General features: G+C 39.9%; 1 protein-coding gene across 1 annotated transcript; it reads left to right on the plus strand.

Annotated features, from left to right (window-relative positions):
* Positions 1-16,767: 16,767 nt before the first annotated feature.
* Positions 16,768-19,968, plus strand: LOC147278321 (ent-kaurene oxidase, chloroplastic-like). Its single transcript, XM_086251000.1, has 8 exons — positions 16,768-16,930; positions 17,024-17,184; positions 18,256-18,417; positions 18,516-18,656; positions 18,774-19,031; positions 19,122-19,283; positions 19,371-19,565; positions 19,657-19,968. Exons 1-8 carry the CDS (start codon positions 16,768-16,770, stop codon positions 19,966-19,968), a joined length of 1,554 nt encoding a protein of 517 aa, XP_086107126.1.
* Positions 19,969-20,394: the final 426 nt, after the last annotated feature.

A 20,394-nucleotide genomic window follows, 5' to 3' on the forward strand; every position in this document is an offset into this window, starting at 1 on the left:
TATGCAGCACAGTTCGAACCACGATAGTTGATGCGTTGTGTCACGGTCCGCACATAGAGTTGTGCTTCCGTGACATTAATGTGAAGTATGGAGGGCCAAATGCCAAGAGAATGGCATCCGTTTGGCGAAGAGGCCAGGTTGCGCGCGTGGAAGGGTAATTTCGTAATTTGGCTGTTTCGGGGTCTTCCGGTTGGAATTTGGGAAATCTAAAAATACCGGTAAATCCAGGAGGTCGAAACGAGTCCAACGCAACTGACGGTTTGTCATTCGGAGTTCGGATGAATTAATTATGGCCAATTATGACTCCTCGCGCATGTTGATGTTTCCTCCTGTTTTGTGAAGAAAGGCATAAAATGCTCTTTAGGGGGAGACATGGTGTCAAGCTCTCCACCACCCCCGGCGCCCACACCCATGGAGCGTTAAGCGAGCTACTCTAGGAACCGGAGGGGACCTAGGGGGCGGGCACATGACTTCCGGAGGGCGGTCATGTGTCTCCGTGGGACAGGAGGTCCCACGGACAGTACAAGCGAGCGGGAGTGCTTGTATTGCGCTGGGCGCGCGCACACGAGGCTACAAGGGGAATTTCCTTATGCCGCGCCGTATACACATCATGCCAACTAGATGTGAACTCCTGGAGACTTCATGGTGCACATTGGCCATGTAGTACTCAACGAGGGCATTGGCTTGGGTTCGGCCATGCGCAATATATGATGCTAGCAGGCACGGGAAGGGGCGACCCCGTGCCAACGAGAGAAGTTAATGTGGGGCATCGGAGAAGAGTTGCTCACTCGGGTGGCATGCTTGCAAGTTTGCTTGCATGTTCAACTTGAGGAAAGGACTATGGGCGCGAGCTAGCCCTTAGTACCAAGACGAATGAAATGTGGGAACGAAGCAAGACCCGACATGTGGAGAATGGAATGCCGGCGTCATAAGAACCTATCGATCGGGCGAGTGTCCTGGCTGAGAACCTTGACACAAGGAAGCAATCGTATAGTCGCTACGAGCGAGACTCGAGATGAGTAGTTCTTGTTGGCAAACCTCAAGAAGGAAACAGATGGGTCTAAATCTTGAAAAGAGTAAAGGGAAAGGATGGCTGGCCTTGATTCAGAGGAATCTTGGCGCCGCACGGGCAAATTCCGCTGCGTAAAAAGTGAGCCCGTGACAGTTGGTATCAGAGCCTAGTTGGTCAAGAGTGGCCAAGTTGAGGACGACGCTAACTTGAATGGTGCTATCATACAGAGATGTCGAGCGGGGCAACATCTTTAAGTGAAAGAGAACCCCAAGGCCAAAGAGTGAGGCAAAGAGAAGCCCACAGAGGGCAAATTGAAACAGATGGATGGGCTATAGAGACACAGCCCTATGAGCAAGCTAGAGATCAATGTGCAGAGGCACTAAACAAGCAGGAGAACAATGTGCAGAGGTACTAAACAAGCGAGAGAACAATGTGCGGTGGCACCAAACAAGCAAGAGAACATTGTGCGGAGGCACTGAGCAAGTAAGAGAACGGCGTGCAGAGGCAGCCAATGAGAAAATGGGCTAGAGTGAAGCCCCAATGGAGAGACATGCTGAACGGAAGCGTTGACACCTATGACAGACTAGTGCATTGTGCAAGGAGGAGTCACAAGAGCTTGAGAGTTGAAGTTGCGCATTCTTCCTTAGATTCTTATAAGCCGTCGCAGTGGCGCATTGATCTATTGAAGCATGTAAGCCGCTAGAGGAGCGCATGGGTTCAGAGGTACCTTGTAAGCCGCATTGCTGTGCTGCTCTTGTGATAGTCGAGTTCATGTAAGCCACGACAGTTGTCATATGGTTGCCAACGATCTTATCGAGACATCAAGACGAGCAAAGAGGCCAACATTGTGCAAATCAGTTGAAACGAAGGTACCCTAGTGCGGAGGCACATAAGGGAGCAAGGAGCTGCACAAGAGTGGACGAGCTACACGAAAGTTGCAAGAGGCAACATACTGAGCACAACGAAGGCAAAAAGCCTGAGAAAGAGAAAAACAAGAGGTGAAAGAGCCAACATGAGACCACGAGGGCGAAATACATTGAAGCAAAGGTCACGAGGACCAGGTGCATAGAAGTAAAGGCTGTGAGGGCCATGTACTCAACAACTGAAGGCCACGAGGGCCAAGTACACAGAAGCAAAGGCCACGAAGGCCAGATACACTGAAGTGAAGGCCACGAGGGCCAAATACACTGAAGCAAAGGCCACGAGGGCCAAGTACACTGAAGCAAAGGCTACGAGGGCCGAGTACACATGAAACAACGAAGCAGACAGAGTTCATGCTTGCTCTACTTGAGAGACATGCGGTGGATCACTTGAGCTGTGTAAGCGGGGTGCTACAAGAGTGTAGTAGGTTAGAGAACCTCGCCCAGAGGGGCGCACTTCCTTCAGAACTTGCGAGACAGTTACATGGACATCAAGTGGAGTTTGTATGGAGCTTCAACAAGCAGGCTATCGACAGGAATGCTGATAGCAAAAGTGGGGGAGCCCACAAATGTAAACACAAGGAACGCACGGAGGTGCACATCAAGAGGCAGATGGGGACAAGTACATCCCAGCTTAAGTGGGGGAGCCCACGAGAGCACATCAGAGACAAACGCACAGAGGTGCATTATGAGAGACAAATACACATCGAGGGATGAAAGAAGAGTGCTGGTAAGTGGATCCGCGAGGGTGAAACTACAACAGGGGTTGTTCAGCTCAGTAACTTGAGCACGACTTCTGCTACGGGGTCTAGTATGTGAGAGGACGAAGCCTTGTGGTACGAAGGTTGTGTCAAGGAGTTGACTGGTGCCAGCAAATGGGGCAATTAAGTGCCAATGAAGACCAGAAAGACGAAGAAGTGACGAGATGGGGAAGGAACCAACAAAGCCGAAGTGCAATGAGTTCTTTCCACTACGAATGAGCATGAGGGTGCCGCAGAGGAGTGCGGTTAGCTTTTAAGCTACACCCGGCGGGGTGCATCTCTCTTTGAATGAGTCGAACAAGATGTATTTGCGACTCCAAGTCCAGGAGTGAACTCATTTATGCTCAGAGGAGCCATCAAACAGCTATGGGAGAAATTTTATGTCCTCGAGTGGACTTATTGGAGCTCAGAGGAGCAATCTAAGGAGTACGGTGGGTACAACCCTATCCAAGAGTGGATACACCCAAGCTCGGAGGAGCAAAGTGGGCAAGTAAGTGGTGGAATCGTGGAATGATGAGTTCAGGCTGAGGAGAATGATGCTTAGGGGAATGCTTCAGTACATGTCTTTGGCCAAGTCCAAGAGTGGGCGCGAGAAGGTCGTCACAGAGGTGATTCTACAGAGGTAGAGGGACAGTACTCGTTGTCATTAACCCTATTGAAGCGAGAAGACCTAGAGAGCATTTTGGAGCAAAACTGGAGGCATGTCGATGAGGACATCGACAAGATAAGTGGGGGAGGATGTCACGGTCCGCACATAGAGTTGTGCTTCCGTGACATTAATGTGAAGTATGGAGGGCCAAATGCCAAGAGAATGGCATCCGTTTGGCGAAGAGGCCAGGTTGCGCGCGTGGAAGGGTAATTTCGTAATTTGGCTGTTTCGGGGTCTTCCGGTTGGAATTTGGGAAATCTAAAAATACCGGTAAATCCAGGAGGTCGAAACGAGTCCAACGCAACTGACGGTTTGTCATTCGGAGTTCGGATGAATTAATTATGGCCAATTATGACTCCTCGCGCATGTTGATGTTTCCTCCTGTTTTGTGAAGAAAGGCATAAAATGCTCTTTAGGGGGAGACATGGTGTCAAGCTCTCCACCACCCCCGGCGCCCACACCCATGGAGCGTTAAGCGAGCTACTCTAGGAACCGGAGGGGACCTAGGGGGCGGGCACATGACTTCCGGAGGGCGGTCATGTGTCTCCGTGGGACAGGAGGTCCCACGGACAGTACAAGCGAGCGGGAGTGCTTGTATTGCGCTGGGCGCGCGCACACGAGGCTACAAGGGGAATTTCCTTATGCCGCGCCGTATACACATCATGCCAACTAGATGTGAACTCCTGGAGACTTCATGGTGCACATTGGCCATGTAGTACTCAACGAGGGCATTGGCTTGGGTTCGGCCATGCGCAATATATGATGCTAGCAGGCACGGGAAGGGGCGACCCCGTGCCAACGAGAGAAGTTAATGTGGGGCATCGGAGAAGAGTTGCTCACTCGGGTGGCATGCTTGCAAGTTTGCTTGCATGTTCAACTTGAGGAAAGGACTATGGGCGCGAGCTAGCCCTTAGTACCAAGACGAATGAAATGTGGGAACGAAGCAAGACCCGACATGTGGAGAATGGAATGCCGGCGTCATAAGAACCTATCGATCGGGCGAGTGTCCTGGCTGAGAACCTTGACACAAGGAAGCAATCGTATAGTCGCTACGAGCGAGACTCGAGATGAGTAGTTCTTGTTGGCAAACCTCAAGAAGGAAACAGATGGGTCTAAATCTTGAAAAGAGTAAAGGGAAAGGATGGCTGGCCTTGATTCAGAGGAATCTTGGCGCCGCACGGGCAAATTCCGCTGCGTAAAAAGTGAGCCCGTGACACGTTGCATGGTGTTGATCAGCAAGCAATAGCATATATCCTTGTGGACCTGTGGTCCAGAGTGTCCTTTGACTCCTTAGTAATTGTAGGTTGATATGTTTTTGGTTTTTGGAGCACAAAGTGACAAACACCACCTCAGCTTTCTTAATGGAAAGTGGGGACTACTGCTTTCAATTCTACATGAGTAGCAGAGAGAGCCCTTTGGCTTTTTGAATACTGGCTGGTGTTACTTTGAGTATTTTTCTTCCTTGAATGACCCTAATTGTCTGTCCCTTGAACCATGATGTCAATTCCATTCAAATTTCCCTTCACCTCTTTTTTGGGCAAACAAATTTTTCTTTACCTAAAAGTAAGTTCATCGGCTACCATGATCATCTATATAACTTCAGTCATATATTTAGATTTTAGTAGTGGGGCTACCGCAAGGCACAAAGATATAGATGCTTAAAACATCTCTGTGTTTGGTGACTTTGGTCCTCGAGTCTCCATATTATACCATTCACCATGCCGAGTGTGTAGTGTTTGTGGGTGGATGTCTTTGATTTCCAAAGTTTAATATTTTATATAGATTTAATAGTTATTTTATCCCTTCAACTATGATCCGGGTGTTAAATTGTCTCTCAATTAAAAATTTGATAAATAAAGTTATTACACTTTTAAAAATAAGTAAATATGAGCCCATTTCTTAAGGTTTCATCCAAAGTTTTGTTCAAAATATTTCACGCATTCTTCATGTGAGGACAAAGTGGACAATGTTCAAAGCTTTATGTGGTCTCATGGGTTCGTCCCAATTCACTCTCAATTCGATCAAATTTTATTTACTTTTATATCTTAAATTTTGAGAAAGAGGACAAGTATTGGTAATGTTAAAATATGAGTAACCCATGTAATATTTTGGAAGTGTATCTCTATTTTCCTCTCATATGAACTTTTAGACATAAATTTAGATGAAATTCTAGAAATTGATCTACATTGATCTATGTTTAAAAATTTGATGCCTTAATTTATCAAAATAATGTGACACACGGGTCATAGCCTCATAGGCAATGGTGTAAAATGACTATTAACCTTGGATATATGCAAGTGCAATAATATCCTACAAATTAATGTCACTACTGATCAGCATGGGGGCCTTAGCCCAACTTTCGTATATTCAGGCTGGACTTGGATGTGGATTTTTCTTTCTGTTTTTTTTGTCCTGATATGGATTTTTCTTAAATGTTAAATGCAAGCCTCATCATAAATTATGGGCTATAACAGGAGAACAACATGCATAATCCAGCTCAAGCTTGCACGAAAATACTTTGGGCCAGGTACAAGTTGTTGCGACACACCGAATCAACTCATCAATTGCCCATGGGCCGAAGCTAGGGTACATAATTGAAATGGGTCAAATGGCCTTCACCTGAGAAAAAATGAATTTTTTTAACAAGAAATTAAATTATGTGCAAATTATTGGTAGTCTTTATTATTATTAATCTTCAATTCTTCCGTATATTACTCAGTTTTCACATGTGAGATGGTTTATGATATTATTATCATTGACCTGCAGGGAGTTTAATTAAGTTAGAGAAATGCTAATCCGAATAATCCGATGGGAACAGTCTGTTCTTAAGCAATTTTTTTTAATTCATACTTTTTAAAAATGAATTTTGTATATGCATGCTGAATCATCATGGTGACTTTCCTTTTTTTGGGCCAAGGTAAGTTTCATTAAAGAAATACTGAAAGGGTAACACAGGCTAGGCCCAGGATGATGCCATGTTAGTGACTAACCAACTTATTTTTAGGAATATGGCCAATATTCAAATCACTCAATCGAAATGGAAAAGACATAATTAGATATAAGCTAAAAAACTATACATGATGTTGGGTTAAACCACCCTATCTTTCACACAGTGGGCACATTCCTGACCCTTTATCAGTTATTATTAAGTGATTGCAATTTGCATGTTTCAAAAGCATTCCCAAGAACTCATATCCCTTTGATTCACTTCTCCGAAACTGAAACTCATCAATGGCCAGCATACAACATATCCTTCAAGATTTTCAAGCAATGCCATTTGCCAATGCCATCCCTGTTGCACTTGCACTGGGTGCTCTGTCTTTGCTCTTCCCGTATTACATCAAAGGATTCATCGTTACCAACTTTACTAAGGACAAGAAGAGTGCATTTGCCAAACTCCCTCCTGTGTGCCAGGTACTTCTAATTCTTTGTCTTAATATTTTTATAAATCTAACTTTCTGTAGTGTTCCAGCTCTCTTCAAGTCGTATTTGGATTCCCTCGAGCACCACTCAACACAACAGAATTTGAACACTAATTGAGAGGTGTCTAAACACTTCAGAGTCAAATTTTTAAAACTTGAAAAGAAATTAGCTAAAAATTTTTAAAGGTAACAAAAAAGAACTAATTTTTAAAATTTTCCTTAAACTTCATGGCTTCTTTTTGTTTTACCTGTCATTGATTTTTGAGAATTTATGAATGAAAATAAAATGATGAGTTGGGAGTGTATTGGGTAACTTGGAATTGGGTGTGTGTGCATTGTGACTGTGCAGTGGTTCCTGGGCTTCCGGTGATAGGGAATGTGCTGCAACTGAGGGAGAACAAGCCCTACAAGACCTTTACAAGGTGGACTGAGACTTATGGGCCTATCTTTTCTACCAGGGTCGGTGCTTGCATTCTACCCACGTTGCTAAAGAGGTACCTCTTTTAAGTTTTAACATTATCAATTAGAGGTGTACATTGAGCCGAGTCCAGAATGGGTACAGCCGGTTTAAAGTCGGCCCGACCCGGCCCATAAATGCCTGTTTAAAGTCAGCCTGGCCCAACCCGTACTTATGGGCCGGACTGAACTAAGGTTTTTTAATTTTATACTAGTTTCTCAATTATTTTTTTAAAATTAAAGACTAATTTTAAATTTCATAAATAAAAATATTTCCAAAAAACTAAATACAATTATATATTTAATTACAAACTTATTTCTTATTAATTGCTAATTTTAAAAAATTTATATTGACATTGTTGATTAATTTGAAAAATTATTTATTTAATTTATTAAATAATAATAGAAACTTAAAATAATTAATCGAATTAGCCTGGCCGACATGAGCTCGACACGACCCGTTATGAGCTAGGCCATGGGTTGGACTGGGCTTAAAGTATAAAATAATTGGGCTGGACTTAAGATTATTAAATGGGCCGTCCCGAGCATGACACGAAACACGAATGGGCCGATTCTCGGGCCGGCCTGTTGTACACCTCTGTTATAAATCAAGATACATAAGCCACTTTGTTTCGTCTTTTGTTATTATTATTATTATTATTATTATTATTATTGTCTTTGTATGTGTATATATATGGTCACAACTTTCTACTGATCTAATACTTGTTTCAGGCCCTGTTGACCAAACATTCCTCCATTTCAAAGAAACATATATCCGAGTCACTAATGTTTATTACTTTCAATAAATGTATGGTTGCAATAAGTGACTACAATGATTTCTAAAAGATAATAAAGAGATACTTACTCACAAATGTTCTTGGAGTTAATGCTCAGGTTTATTAATGTTACAATTTCTGTTTTCACTTAAATTTGTGCATACTACTTAATTTTTGTTTAATACTCACAAATAATATTCAGAAACAACACCGAATTCATAGAGATATTATGAGAGAAAATGTTTCAAGCCGTTTACACGCTCATATAAAAAAGTCCCCTCAAGAAGCTATAGATTTCAAGAAGATATTTGAGTTAGACCTTCTTTAGAGTTTCATTAAAGCAAGTGAGTTTCTTAATTCCTAATTCTGTTTGGTACGTGCTTGGACTTAATTTGACAGTAGGACATTACAAATAGAACATCAAGAACATGGTACAAACTTGATTAATTACATAATTAATGGGATATATATGTACAGAGAAGGTTTAGGTTTAGGGTTTCAATATTATTTCTGCTTAATTGATTAAGACCACAAAGTGTGGTTTATATACATGGGCCTATAACTAAAATACAGGAATTAATAAACCACCTAATTAATTCTAATAATTACACAATAATCACACGTGTTGACTCACACCAACAATATATACAATGCAGATTGCAGGCCTTGGGAAAGGACGTGGAAGAGTCCATGTATGTGGAGGAGCTTGGTACTAGATTGTCAAGATATGAGATGTTTAAGGTTCTAGTGCTCGACATAGAGCAGGGTACCATTGACGTGGATTGGAGAGAAAGCAGTAATGAACACCCTCATCGATCACCAGAAGAAACGAATTGCTTCGGGAGAGGATGTGAATTGTTATATAGACTACTTGCTTGCTGAAGCCAAAACGCTAACAATGGACCAAATAACTATGTTGGTTTGGGAGACAATTATTCAGACAACGCATACTACATCCTCGACAACAGAATGGGCTCTGTATCATCTCGCTAGAGATCCAAAGCGACAGGAACTTCATATCAGTCATTAATTAATTTTTACATTTTTTATATATCGTAAATTTGATATATATTGTTGACTCATTTATTACTAGCTTAACATTTTATAGTTTAGTGATTGTTTAATATAGTATCAGAGTTTTGTTTGCATACATGATGCATGAGATTCTGAATTCAAATCTTATATCCCTTAATTATATTGTAGGATCGTCTGTATGAGGAGATCCAAAATGTTTGTGGATCGGACAAGCTTAAAGTTATTGAGGAACACTTGTCCCAGCTGCCATACCTGACCAGTGTTTTCCATGAAACTTTAGGGGTACACAGTCCAGTTCCAACACTTCCTTTGAGATATGCACATGAAGATACCCAGTCAGGAAGTTACTATATTCCTGCTGGAACACAGGTTTGATATGCTTGCTAGCTTAATTTCTCTTATAAATATATATGGTTATCAATTAATTAAGCTTTTGATGAATAAATTGCTTTAATCTGTGCAGATTGCTATTAATGTTTACGGGTGTAACAATGACAAAAATCAATGGGAAAGCCCTCAAGAATGGAAGCCTGAGAGGTTTTTGGACGCGAAAAATATTGCAATGGATTTGTACAAGACCATGGCTTTTGGGGGTGGAAAGAGGGTGTGTGCTGGTGCTCTTCAGGGGATGTTAATAGCATGCACAAGTACGTATTGGTAGGTTGGTGCAGAAGTTTCAGTGGAAGCTGAGAGATGGAGAAGAAGAAAATGAAGACACTGTTGATCTCATCACTCGCAAATTCCACCCTTTGCATGCAATCGTTAAGCCAAGAAATGGGTCTACAAAAGCCTAGCTCAAACATCATTTCTGGTGTCATCATCCCCATATATTATTGTATACAATCAGAGCCGGCTCTGAGGGAGGGCGCTGAGGGCGACCGCCCAGGCCCATCATCATCGTCGAGGGGGGCCCATCCAAAAAATATATATTTGTATTACTTGTGGAAGTGGTTTTTCTATTAAATATGTAAAAATCTAGATAAATAACAAGTGAATGTGTTGTGATGTTGGTTATGTCATTGCTTTTTTTTATTTTTTTTATATACAAACTGATTTCATTAGTAAGAACAAAGGGCCTGCCCCAACATAAAGTTTTTTTTTTTTTTTTTGTGATTTCGATATTAGTCCATTAAATTTTGTTTTTCTAGAGTCTAACAAGAAGAGAAATGAAGACAGAGAAAATCTTGGAGAGAAACAAGAGAAAGATTGAGAAATTTAGATGAAAACTATTTCATTAATTGAATAATAATTACATAAGGGTTTATATAAATTTACAACTAATTCTAACAGTTGGAATCACAGCTGGTGCTAGCTAACTAATCTAACTATCTGAACTAATAACAAACTGCCACATGGCTCAGTTAATTGCTTGCTGTATCAAGCCTTGATTAGCTGCCTTCCTGTGCACATTCTTATCGTGAACATCTTGAGCTTCAGTATGTGAACATAGTAGCTTATGATCCCCCCGCAAGGTAAAGGGGTTAAACAACACATTTAGCTTGGATGTAAGATATTGAAAGCAAGCAATGGGAACTGGTTTAGTGAAAATGTCAGCAGTTTGGTCTGTAGTAGAAACATGAGAAAGAGAAACTGCATGAGAAGTAACTAGCTCCCTAATAAAGTGATAATCCACCTCTATGTGTTTGGTCCTAGCATGAAAAACAGGATTTGAAGCGAGAGCCATAGCACTAAGATTATCACACAAAATAAGAAGAGTTGCAGCTAAGTAAAAATGCATGTTTCTCATTAATTGACAGAGCCATATGATGTCAACCGCTGTACTGGCCAAGGCTCGATATTCGGCCTCTGTAGAAGATCTAGCAACTGTTGGTTGCTTCTTGGAAGACCAGGATATCAAATTAGAGCCAAAATAAAGACAAAAGCCAGTGGTAGATCTGTGATCAATAGGACATCCTGCCCAATCTGCATCAGAATAAGCAGTAAGTAACTGAGAACCTTTGGTAAAATGAAGACCATAACTAATTGTTCCTTTGAGATATCTAAGCACTCTTTTGGCAGCAATTAAATGGGAGGTCCTGGGAGTATGCATGAACTGACAAAGCTGACCAACAGCAAAACTGATGTCTGGTCTTGTCCAAGTCAAATACTGAAGTCCACCAACAATAGATCTGAATGGTGTAGGATCAAGCAAAAAATCACCAGTGTCAGCATCTAATCTGTCAGAGGAAGTGGGAGAAGCCACTGGTTTGGAACCAACCATATCATTCCTAACTAGCAAATCATAAGTGTATTTGTGTTGTGTAAGATAGAGACAATTAGCAGTGCGAGCAACTTCAAGACCCAAGAAATAATGAAGAGATCCTAAATCCTTCATAGCAAACTGATACTGCAATTGATGAATAAGGTCATTGCAAAATTGGAGAGACTTACCAGTGATCAAGATATCATCAACATAAACAAGGACATAAGTGATGGTGTCCTGAGCTCGAATGAAGAGAGAAGTGTCTGCGTAACTGGTGACAAAACCAAGGAGAAGAAGGGCTTGCATAAGTTCGTCATACCAGGCCCTTGGTGCCTGCTTCAAACCATAAAGAGACTTTTGAAGATGACAAACATGATGGGGTCTAGCAGGATCAACAAAGCCCTGAGGTTGAACCATAAAAACCTGTTCCTTTAAGTGACCATGCAAGAAGACATTGGTAACATCAAGTTGCTTAATAGGCCAATCAAATTGGACTGCAAGACACAGAAGAAACCTAATAGTAGCAGGCTTAGCAACAGGACTAAATGTCTCAGTATAATCAATGCCAGAAGTCTAATGAAAACCCTTGGCCACTAAACGAGCTTTATACCTTTCTAGGGTGCCATCAGCCTTAAGCTTCACCTTATAAACCCACTTACAACCAACAAGGTGCATAGATGAGTGATATGGGACTAAAGACCAAGTGCCAATGGCCTGGAGAGCATCAAATTCAGTTTGCATAGCTGATCTCCAGAGAGGATCTTTGACAGCTTGAGTAAAGGAAATAGGAGTAGAAGGAATAGCAATAACCTTAGATTCAATAGCAGGATTTAAGGGATGAAGAGTGGCATGAAGAATTTTGGGTTTGACAATACCTGACTTGGACCTTGTTTGCATGGGATGGCGAATGACAGGTGGAGAAGGAGGATTAGCCATAGGTGGGGAAGGTTGAGGAGAAAGATGAGGAGAAGGTGGATCAGATGCAGGTGAGAGAGGAACAGGGGAGAGAGGGGTATGTGCAGGTGAGGTATGGGTGGGAGGTGGGACTTTTGGAGGGTTAAATGGATGAGGAATGGGAACAATAACATCTGGAACATAAATGGGAGAAGATGGAGGAGAAGAAACAAGAGAGGAATGTTTGAAGGGAAAATAAGATTCATGAAAAATGACATATCGCGAGATATAAATGCGACCAGTGAGAGGATTGAGACATTTATAGCCCTTGTGAGATAGACTATATCCAAGAAAAACACAAGGTTTCCTCTTTAGGTCAAGTTTGTTGGAAGAGTAGGGTTTAAGCCATGAAAAACATGCACAACCAAGTGTTCTAAGAAATGTGTAATCAGGAGAATGATGAAATAAGAGCTCATATGGAGAAAGGTGATTGAGAGAAGGAGAAGGCAATCGATTTATAACATAGACTGCAGAAATATAAATATCAACCCAATATTTGAAAGGAATAGCAGCCTGTGCAAGAATTGTTCTACTGAGTTCAATAATATGCCTATGTTTCCTTTCAACCACTCCATTTTGCTCTGGAGTGTGAGGGCAACAAAATTGTTGTGAAATGCCATGGTGAGCTAAAAATTGCTGAAGAGTAGTGGAAGTAAATTCCCCACCAGCATCTGTTCTGATCATTTTAATTTTGCAGTCAAGCAAGTTTTCTACCTTAGCCTTGAAGATTTGAAAAACAGAAAAAAAAAAATCTGATTTTCGAGTAAGTGGAAAAATCCAACAAAAACGAGACCAATCATCAACAAAACTAGCATAGTATTTATATCCATTGGAAGAAATAACAGGAGATGGACCCCATAGGTCAATATGGACAAGCTGCAAAGCAGTAGTGGATTTACAAACAGATTTAGAAAATGGAAGCTTATGACTCTTACCTAATGGACAAGACACACAAGACTCAAGTTTATGAACATTATCAGAAACTGGTAAATGACATGTAGAAATGACTCGATGAAGAACTTGAATAAAAGGGTGACCAAGTCTGGAATGCCAAGTAGAGGCAGATGCTTTATTGATAATAAATGCTGTAGGAAGAGCTTTGACAGAAGAAGAAGAAGGCTGGAGAGGATACAAGCCATCTCTAGCTGGTCCTTGAAAAAGTATTTTCCCCGAAGTCTTGTCCTTGACACAGAAAGAATTAGAATAAAAAATCATAAGACAGTTATTGTCTTTGACAAATTGATTGACGGACAACAAATTGTAGGCTATATTAGGAATATACAAAACTTTAGATAATTGAAAATTAGCATGGGAAGTATGTAAAGTAGTAGAACCAATGTTAGAGATGGGCAAACCTTGACCATCTCCAATGACTATCTTGTCTGGACCATCATACTCAGAATGCACATTGAGAGTAGAGCAGTCAGAAGTGACATGACTAAAAGCACCTGTGTCTGCCAACCAGTAAGCAGGCTGGGAAGAGGAACCTTGTCCGTGAGTGGCAGCCATAGCAGTGAGCTTCTCAGTAGGAATTCGGCCTTGAAATGCCTTGTTCATTCGATTGTAACAGTCAATGGCAGCATGACCAACATTGCCACATATTTGGCACTTGGTTTGGCTGAGAGGAAGAGAAGAAGAGCCGGCATTGAATTGGCCATCAGGCTTGGGGCTGAAAGATGGAGAAAATTGTTGAGAAAACCTGAATTGAGAGACAACAGGAGGAGAGGGAGAGTAAGGCTTGAAAGTGTTGTTGTTGTTGAATCGATTACCCCCATTGTATGACATCTTACCCTTGCCTCTGCCCTGATACTTCCCTTTAGAGTTACTGGAAGACCCACCAGAGAAATGTGGAGCAGCAAAGGCATGAACTGGAGTCTCAAGAAGACCCTTAGCATGTTTCTTTCGCTCAATAGCAATCTCCTCACTCAATAAAAGACCATGAACTTCATCTGGTGTAGCAGGGGTTGCTCTAACCCTCAAGGAAGTGCCAAAACCATCATATTCCTCATTAAGACCATTAAGAATATGAACAATCATAGTGGTGTCATCCACTGGAGCACTAGCAGCAGCAAGACTATCAGAAATCTCCTTAATTTCTTGTAAGTAATCATGCATAAACCTAGAGCCCTGATGAGTTTGCAATTGAATCACATGAGATTGAGACAAAGTTGAAAAACGTTTCTCAAGATTAAGCCAAAGATCCCTTGCAGACTTAGCACCAACAACATAAGGAAGAACACTTTCAGAAAGAGAAGATTGAATCCAAATCTTTAGGGTTTTGTCTTTGTGATTCCAATCAAGAAACTCAGGGTTATGGCTAGGAGGATCAGTAGAAAGCATAACAGCAATGAAACGTGGAGGAAATGGCACTGTGCGATGAACGATGTCGAGCATATCATAGTGTTCAAGCACAGGAATGAAGAGCTCCTTCCAAAGCATGTAGTTATCCTTGGTCAATTTGACCGGGATCATATTACCAATGCTCTGCACATTCTGGAAGTTGAAACCAGAGGTAGAAGACGAAGAATTAAGAGCAGGCAGAGACGTACCACTCTCAGCTTGAACACGAAGGAGATTAGTGAGACCAGAGAGGAGATTAGCAAGTAGTTGAGCATAATCGTCGTTCGCCATTCTTGAAAAGAAAATTGAGAAATTTCCAGAGAAAGTAGCCAAACAGGAAGCGAAAGAGGATCACAGAGCAGTGAAGCACAGAGCTCTGATACCAAGAAGAGAAACGAAGACAGAGAAAATCTTGGAGAGAAACAAGAGAAAGATCGAGAAATTTAGATGAAAACTATTTCATTAATTGAATAATAATTACATGAAGGTTTATATAAATTTACAACTAATTCTAACAGCTGGAATCACAGCTGGTGCTAGCTAACTAATCTAACTATCTGAACTAATAACAAACTGCCACATGGCTCAGTCAATTGCTTGCTGTATCAAGCCTTGATTAGCTGCCTTCCTGTGCACATTCTTATCGTGAACATCTTGAGCTTCAATATGTGAACATAGTAGCTTATGATAACACCATTACTTTTTTTTTAATAGTTAAAACTCATATTTAAAATCTTGTTCTATCTAAGATAACAATATTCCATTAGATCTCTACTATTTTCAAATTGTGTCACTCTTTAATTGCCATTAATTCTTCGATTAGAAAATGAATCTCCTTAAATTTATTAAAACACTTAATTTAAGGCACTTTTTATGGTGTGATATATATATAAATAAATATATAAATAGATATATTTTCTCATTTGATCAATATATATATATATCTTTTTGAGTCAAATATAAAGAACCTACAACAAGAATTATATGTAGGTGTTTTAATTCATATAGGTTCTTTAATTTTTGCAGGTTATTTTCACTAAAAAAGAATTGTATGAAGGTAATTCATTAGTTAATGATTTAGAGTTTTAGTAAAAAAAAACGTGTTTGGTAGACCATTTTCAAAAACAGTTTTTAGAAAAAAATTCAAAAATATGCCTTTTAAAAAAAATTATAAAATTTTTTTTTTTTTTTTAACTTTCTTTTTTCTTAATTGTCATCATTTTTAAAATTTAAAAATTGTTTTCAAATTTTATATCAAATAAGTTTTCAAATTTTTAAAATTAATTTTGAAAACTTACATTTTAAAAAAAAAAATTTTAACTTTTGAAAAAAAAAATTTAAGTAGAATACGAAACGGGACGCTTAATGGAAACGACTTGGGTAACAATTATTATTATGTTAAGTTTATCTGTCCTTTTCAAACTGATTTAAAAAAATTCTGCATTTTAGAAAGGTTTATTTATGTTCACATTTTCCATGTTTCTAATGGAATCTTTTTTATCATATTAATATATCATTAATTTGCAATCTTTCACGATCTTAATAAAAGAATATTTGGTTTCATGACCGAGAAGGGGCCAAGGCCCAACCTCCCAAGGAGGACAGGACAGTCTCCCGACAAACTCACACACTCACGTCTTTCACACCTCTCACTTCTTTTAACAAAACCCAAATCAAATATTAAAAAACAAAAAAAGGAAAAGCCATAACTTTCTCTTGGTTACACGTAGGTATTACCAGTTTATTCGAGACAGGTAACGCCAAGTCGCCAACTCACCTGAATCTTCATCCGTTTAGATACCCTCACAAACAATCCCAAAGCTTCTTTTGTCACCTTGCCTGGACAGTGACTACCCTTTTCACTTTGGAGTGTGGATAATTAGCCAAGCACCAAAAGCCAAAAGGGGCATCACTCTGCATGCGCAACTCATAGAGCAATTAAGATTCAGGAGGAGGTCCATTACAATTTAAACACATACTCAGTCGGCATATTCCTTTCCTCAACTACCTTACAAAGACGACGAATTTCTTCTTGTATTTTAGCGAACTCTGGTATAAATTATAATGCTTATCCTACCATTTCAGTAATTTTTTGTACCTTCCTTTTTAGTCTAGCCCAATTTTCCATACATTGTCTCTGTTATCTGTGTCAGAATATATGTTGTGTTGGGTCATTGCAATTAAGTTTCAGAAGAACCCAACACCCATTTTCCTTTTGATCTGACTTCAGGGAAAATCAATGGCCGCCATACAACATACCCTTCAAGATTTTCAAGCTCTGCCCTTTGCAATCCCTGTTGCAGTGGGTGCTCTGTCTTTGCTGTTCCTGTATTTCATCAAAGGATTCATCTTTACCAACTTTACCAAGAAGAGTGAATATGCTAAACTCCCTCCTGTGCCAGGTACTTCTAATTGTTTGCCTTAATTTTCATTCCCTCATTTTTATTTTTTTTTGGGTCATTGATTTTGGGAATTGGGGTGGTGTGTGTTTGCAGTGGTTCCTGGGCTGCCTGTGATTGGGAATTTGCTGCAACTGAAGGAGAAGAAGCCCTACAAGACCTTTACAAAGTGGGCGGAGACTTATGGGCCTATCTATTCCATCAGGACTGGTGCTTCCACCATGGTCGTTCTCAATTCCACCCATGTCGCCAAAGAGGTATCTTTCTTTTATTTTACTCATTTCTGCTGATCTCAGCCTTCTTTGGTTTCTCTCTAACCACTATGCATCATGCATCATGTCTGCATGTCACACAATCAAAGGGCACTTTTGTTTTTTGTTGGGTAGCTCTAACTGAAGTTGGTTTCTACTTTCTGCCAAGGTGAATTCAGTACTGAGTTACTTACCCTCTCATTAAAAAAGTAAAAGAAAAATAGTGCGGGACTTGTTAATAGATTGCAACAGGCTACTGTTGAATTTTGACCCAACACTGAAACTACTGAGTGGGGTAAATTTTGGCTGAGTTTTTAGGCCTTTCATTAAAGCTTGACCAGTTCAGTTGGGTCTTCTTCACTCTTCTTTAATTGGTTGGTGGGTTCTGACTCTGGTCTTTGAATATATAACGAAAATGTTTCATTTCTATACAAAAAACAAAAAAAACTCTCCGGGGTCTGAAATTGTATAAATCAAGAACTGTTTACATGAAAGTAGAATATCTCTAAATATTCACTTTTTTTCTTTTAATATAAGGATTATTCATTTAATTAGAGCTAAAGTCTAGCACAGGAGAACAAAGGGTTGCACACTGCCTTGATTCTCCAGTGATGGTCTTATGACCTTGTCTGTACATTGTATTTGGGTTTCCCCTTCTTTGGTTAACATATTCATTAAATTACCCAAAAAAAAAAAAAACAGAGAACTCTGAGGTTGATCTCGAGCTGAAATGTTGGAAATTTAAGTTAGCAGAGGGGCTGGTTGTCTCACGATTTGATCTTTTGAAACTCTATATGTAGACCAGTAACCAATCAGTTCTTCACTATAAAAATTGAGTTCTCTGTGTGTGTTGAGTTATTGGCAACTACATGGACAATTAAGAGTCTAATAATCATTGTGCTGAAAATGAAAAGTTATGTTGCTCAATCGTCCAATATGTTCATTCTTAGTTAGATATAATATGGGGTTGGTTTCATTCTGTACAAGAATGTTCCCTTCGTATAATTTTCTTTTTGGCATGAAGGAAAGGAGGTTTGTATATATGGTCACAGCTTTCTTCTTTAATGGTTGTTTCAGGCCATGGTGACTAGATATTCCTCCATCTCAACGAGAAAGCTATCGAAGGCCTTGAAGATTCTCACTTCCGATAAATGTATGGTTGCAATAAGTGACTACAATGATTTTCACAAGATGATAAAACGATACATACTCACAAATCTTTTGGGACCTAATGCTCAGGTTGATTGTTACAGTTTTTGTTCTCACTTAATTTTGTGCGTACCAATTTTGTTGCCATACTGTAGTAGATCTTTTTATAACTCGATTTTAATATTCAGAAGCGACACCGAAGCCATAGAGATACCATGAGAGAAAATGTTTCAAGCCGTTTGCATGCTCATGTAAAGAACTCTCCTCAAGAAGCTGTAAATTTCAGAAGAATATTTGAGTCTGAACTCTTTGGAATTTCGTTAAAGCAAGTGAGTTTCTTCTTTTTTTTTTTTGAAAAATTATTCTGTAATCTTTGTTACTCAGGCTTGGACATTGGAAATAGAAAATCAAGTATATAGTATATACTAACATAATGGGATATGCAGGCCCTTGGAAAGAACGTGGAAGACTCCATTTATGTGGAGGAGCTTGGTTCTACATTGTCAAGAGATGAGATCTTTAAGGTTCTAGTGCTTGACATAATGGAAGGTGCAATTGAGGTTGATTGGAGAGATTTCTTCCCTTACCTGAGATGGATTCCCAATAAGACCTTAGAAATGAAAATTCAGGGGCTCTATTTCCGCAGGAAAGCAGTTATGAATGCCCTGATCGAGAAGCAAAAGAAGCGAATTGCTTCAGGAGAGGTACTCTTATTCTTTCTTTCAAATGCATATTCTCTTGGAAACTTCTTAATAGTTGTTTCTGTAACTTGGTTTGGTTGGGGTATTAAACAGGAAATGAATTGTTATATCGACTACTTGCTTGCTGAAGGGAAAACACTTACAATGGATCAAATAACTATGTTGCTTTGGGAGACCATTATTGAGACAGCAGATACTACATTGGCAACAACAGAATGGGCTATGTTTGAACTTGCTAAAGATGCAAACCGGCAGGTTGTTTTAGTCATTAATTTTTCCAGTTCCTATATGCAACTGTCTTTTTATTTGTAACTGATAGTAGTTGCCTCTTGTTTGTAACAGGATCGTCTCTATCAAGAAGTCCAAAATGTTTGTGGATCTGACGAGGTTACTGAGGAACACTTGTCCCAGCTGCCATACCTGACTGCTGTTTTCCATGAAACTTTAAGGAAACACAGTCCGGCTCCAATAGTTCCTTTAAGATGTGCACATGAAGATACCCAGTTAGGAGGTTACTATATTCCTGCTGGAACCGAGGTTGATAAGTGTTTTCATGAGATCTCATCCTCTTCTCATCTTTTGTTTTATAAATATTGGTATCAATCCTTTAGCAAATTTCATTGTGCAGATTGCTATTAATATATACGGGTGTAACATGGACAAGAATCAATGGGAAAGCCCTGAACAATGGAAGCCAGAGAGATTTTTGGACGCGAAATATGATCCAGCGGATTTGTACAAGACCATGGCTTTTGGAGCTGGAAAGAGGGTATGTGCTGGTTCTCTTCAAGCAATGTTAATAGCATGCACGATTATCGGTAGGTTGGTGCAGGAGTTTGAGTGGAAACTGAGAGATGGAGAGGAAGAAAATGTAGACACGGTTGGGCTCGTCACTCACAAACTCCATCCAATGCATGCAATCCTCAAGCCAAGAAATTAGTGTAGAAAATAAAAGCCTCAAACATAGTTTCTGTTCATCCCCATAAATTGTTGTTTGGGGCTTAAGATTTGCTGAGTATTTAAGACTTTTTTGTTTAAGGTGATTGTGGGCTTTATCAGCCCGTCTGGACCAACTTCGTTTTATGATCTGAGGACATATGTAACATCATACGTGAACAGAAATATCTCTTATCAGTCATGGTTGAATGCTATCGGCATTTTAAAAAACAAAAAGGGATCTTGTTGACAAGTATATTTATACAAAGTCACAAGTACATGTGTCGCACCAATTTGTGATGGCAAACGTTATTTAAGCATGATGCTAGGTACTTGCTTGTGTTGAAGTCCCTAAACTAGTGAAATTTCAAAGAATAAGTAGGGTAATTGGAATTTTCACCAAATACTAAATCGAAGTGTAATAATAAAC

Source organism: Dryas octopetala, chromosome 7 (genome assembly GCF_963921425.1).
Source record: "Dryas octopetala chromosome 7, drDryOcto1.1, whole genome shotgun sequence".
Classification (NCBI taxonomy): domain Eukaryota; kingdom Viridiplantae; phylum Streptophyta; class Magnoliopsida; order Rosales; family Rosaceae; genus Dryas; species Dryas octopetala.